Source organism: Penaeus chinensis, chromosome 12, assembly GCF_019202785.1.
Source record: "Penaeus chinensis breed Huanghai No. 1 chromosome 12, ASM1920278v2, whole genome shotgun sequence".
Taxonomy (NCBI): Eukaryota; Metazoa; Arthropoda; class Malacostraca; order Decapoda; family Penaeidae; genus Penaeus; species Penaeus chinensis.
The window spans coordinates 4,822,387-4,824,279 of record NC_061830.1 but is presented as its reverse complement, the minus strand read 5'-3'; the positions used below and the strand labels follow the sequence as shown (position 1 = coordinate 4,824,279).

At 50.7% G+C, this 1,893-nt stretch overlaps 1 protein-coding gene across 1 annotated transcript in view; it reads left to right on the top strand.

Annotated features, from left to right (window-relative positions):
- LOC125031291 (transmembrane 9 superfamily member 4-like) overlaps positions 1-1,893 on the top strand; it is a 14,397-nt gene continuing 12,504 nt past the window's right edge. The window contains exon 1 of the mRNA XM_047621963.1: positions 1-847. Coding sequence (XP_047477919.1) covers positions 236-847 — 612 coding nt within the window. The 5' untranslated portion in view covers positions 1-235. The remainder of the gene's footprint in view (positions 848-1,893) is intronic.

Sequence of the window (1,893 nt, the reverse complement as noted above, 5' to 3'; positions counted from 1 at the left end):
CGTCCACACCCGAGCCTGCCTGTGCCCCTGGAGCCCCTGCAGCTCCTCGTGCCCTGCAGCAGCCCCAGAGGAAGCCCGAGCCGAGCGAGCGGCTGCCTCGCGTGACGTGTCGGACGCCGCTGCTCCTCCGGTCTGTTGCGTTGGCAGACGGAGCCGAGGCGTCGCTGCGGCCGCCCTTCCTCGCCACGGACGCTCTCCTTCATGAATTAGTGGTGGTTGGCGCTCTGTTCGGGACATGATGTGGAGAAGCACGTTGCTAGTGGCGGTGTGGGCGTGGGCGGGGGTGGCGAGGGGCTTCTACGTGCCCGGCGTGGCGCCCGTGGAGTTCAAGAGGAATGCCCCCGTGGAGGTGAAGGCTGTCAAGATGACGAGCTCGCAGACGCAGCTGCCCTACGAGTACTACTCCCTGCAGTTCTGCCGGCCCAAGAACGGCACCATCTACAAGTCCGAGAACCTGGGCGAGGTCCTGCGGGGCGACAGGATCGTGAACACGCCCTACGAGGTGTACATGGACCAGCCCACCCAGTGCCAGCTCCTGTGCCACGACCTGGGCAGCCCCATCCTCTGGACTGAGCAGGAGGCCAGGGAGGTCGCCGACCGGATCCGCCACGAGTACTACGTGCACCTGCTGGTCGACAACCTGCCCTGTGCCACCAAGTTCGTCATGATGGACACCCAGGAGCAGGTGTACGAGCGGGGCTATAAGCTGGGCTTCGTGCAGGACGACAAGGTGTTCATCAACAACCACCTGCGACTCATCCTCTCCTACCACACAGATGATGATTTGAACTTCCGCGTGGTGCGCTTCGAGGTGGAGGCGTCCAGCGTGGATCTCACGGAAATTGGGGTAGGCACTCTCTTTGTCTTCTGTGTGCGTGTGGAAAAATGCTGTGCAGGATTGGGCGATAAGCGTTTAAAGGTAGTCGCAAAGTTTGGGAATAAAACGGACAAAAGGAGTCAGAAATTATTATTCGAGTCTATGTCCTTCTTTGGTGATATTCATGCAAATGCCCCATAAATCGGAGTTGCTAAAAGTTGCCGATCCACTTGCAAGTCTTCGGCTCAATAAATCATACATATTATGTGCAAAAAAACATTCTGAAATATGGGAAATAACTATTGTGAGCAGGACAAAATTTCTATCCGTCTGCATTTTAACCTAAAATTTAGCTCAGTTTGGTTTTACAGGAGGTTTAGCAAGGTTCAACATGAAATAAGGTTTGAATCTTAGTTATTAAGGTCACCTAGGCTAGGCTTGAATGTGCTGAAGTTGAGCTATGCAAAGTTGTATTTCTATGAGATAGGGTGATTGTTCTTGCCATTTCCTGACCAACAAAGAACTCTTCTGAGAGAAAATTAGGTCCAGAGACATGACCCTTTGTGTATCGAGGGGGGAGGAGGGCAGATGTAGTAGACTGGAAAATGTACAGAAATATGTGACAAATAAAGGTGACAGTCTGAATACATCAGTGTTAATATTGGTAATAAGATGTCAGCAGAATATATATGGGCATATAATTTTCTGTAAAGTTTGGTTAATCTTTATGGTATGGCGGCACTAAGCGAAGGCAAATTGAAGATAATATTCTTGTGGAGGACAAAATGTTGTAGCCAGTACAAGAAATAATCTACATGCCACAAATAAAAGAAGAATATTACAGAAAGTGCTGCTTCCAGTCTAAATCTGCTCAGCAGTCCTAAGTTTTAGCTCTATCTTGCCATGCATACTGAGGGGAAGACAATATCTGTTGGGGGCAGAGCCCCAAATCATCCCACCCCATGGGCAGTGCCCAAAGGGTAAGCCCAGTTACAGCAACTTAGATTGTTGAATAAGTTCTGTGCAGTGGGGCTGGTGACTTTGTTTACATTACTGAAACCTTGAGAACCTGGACC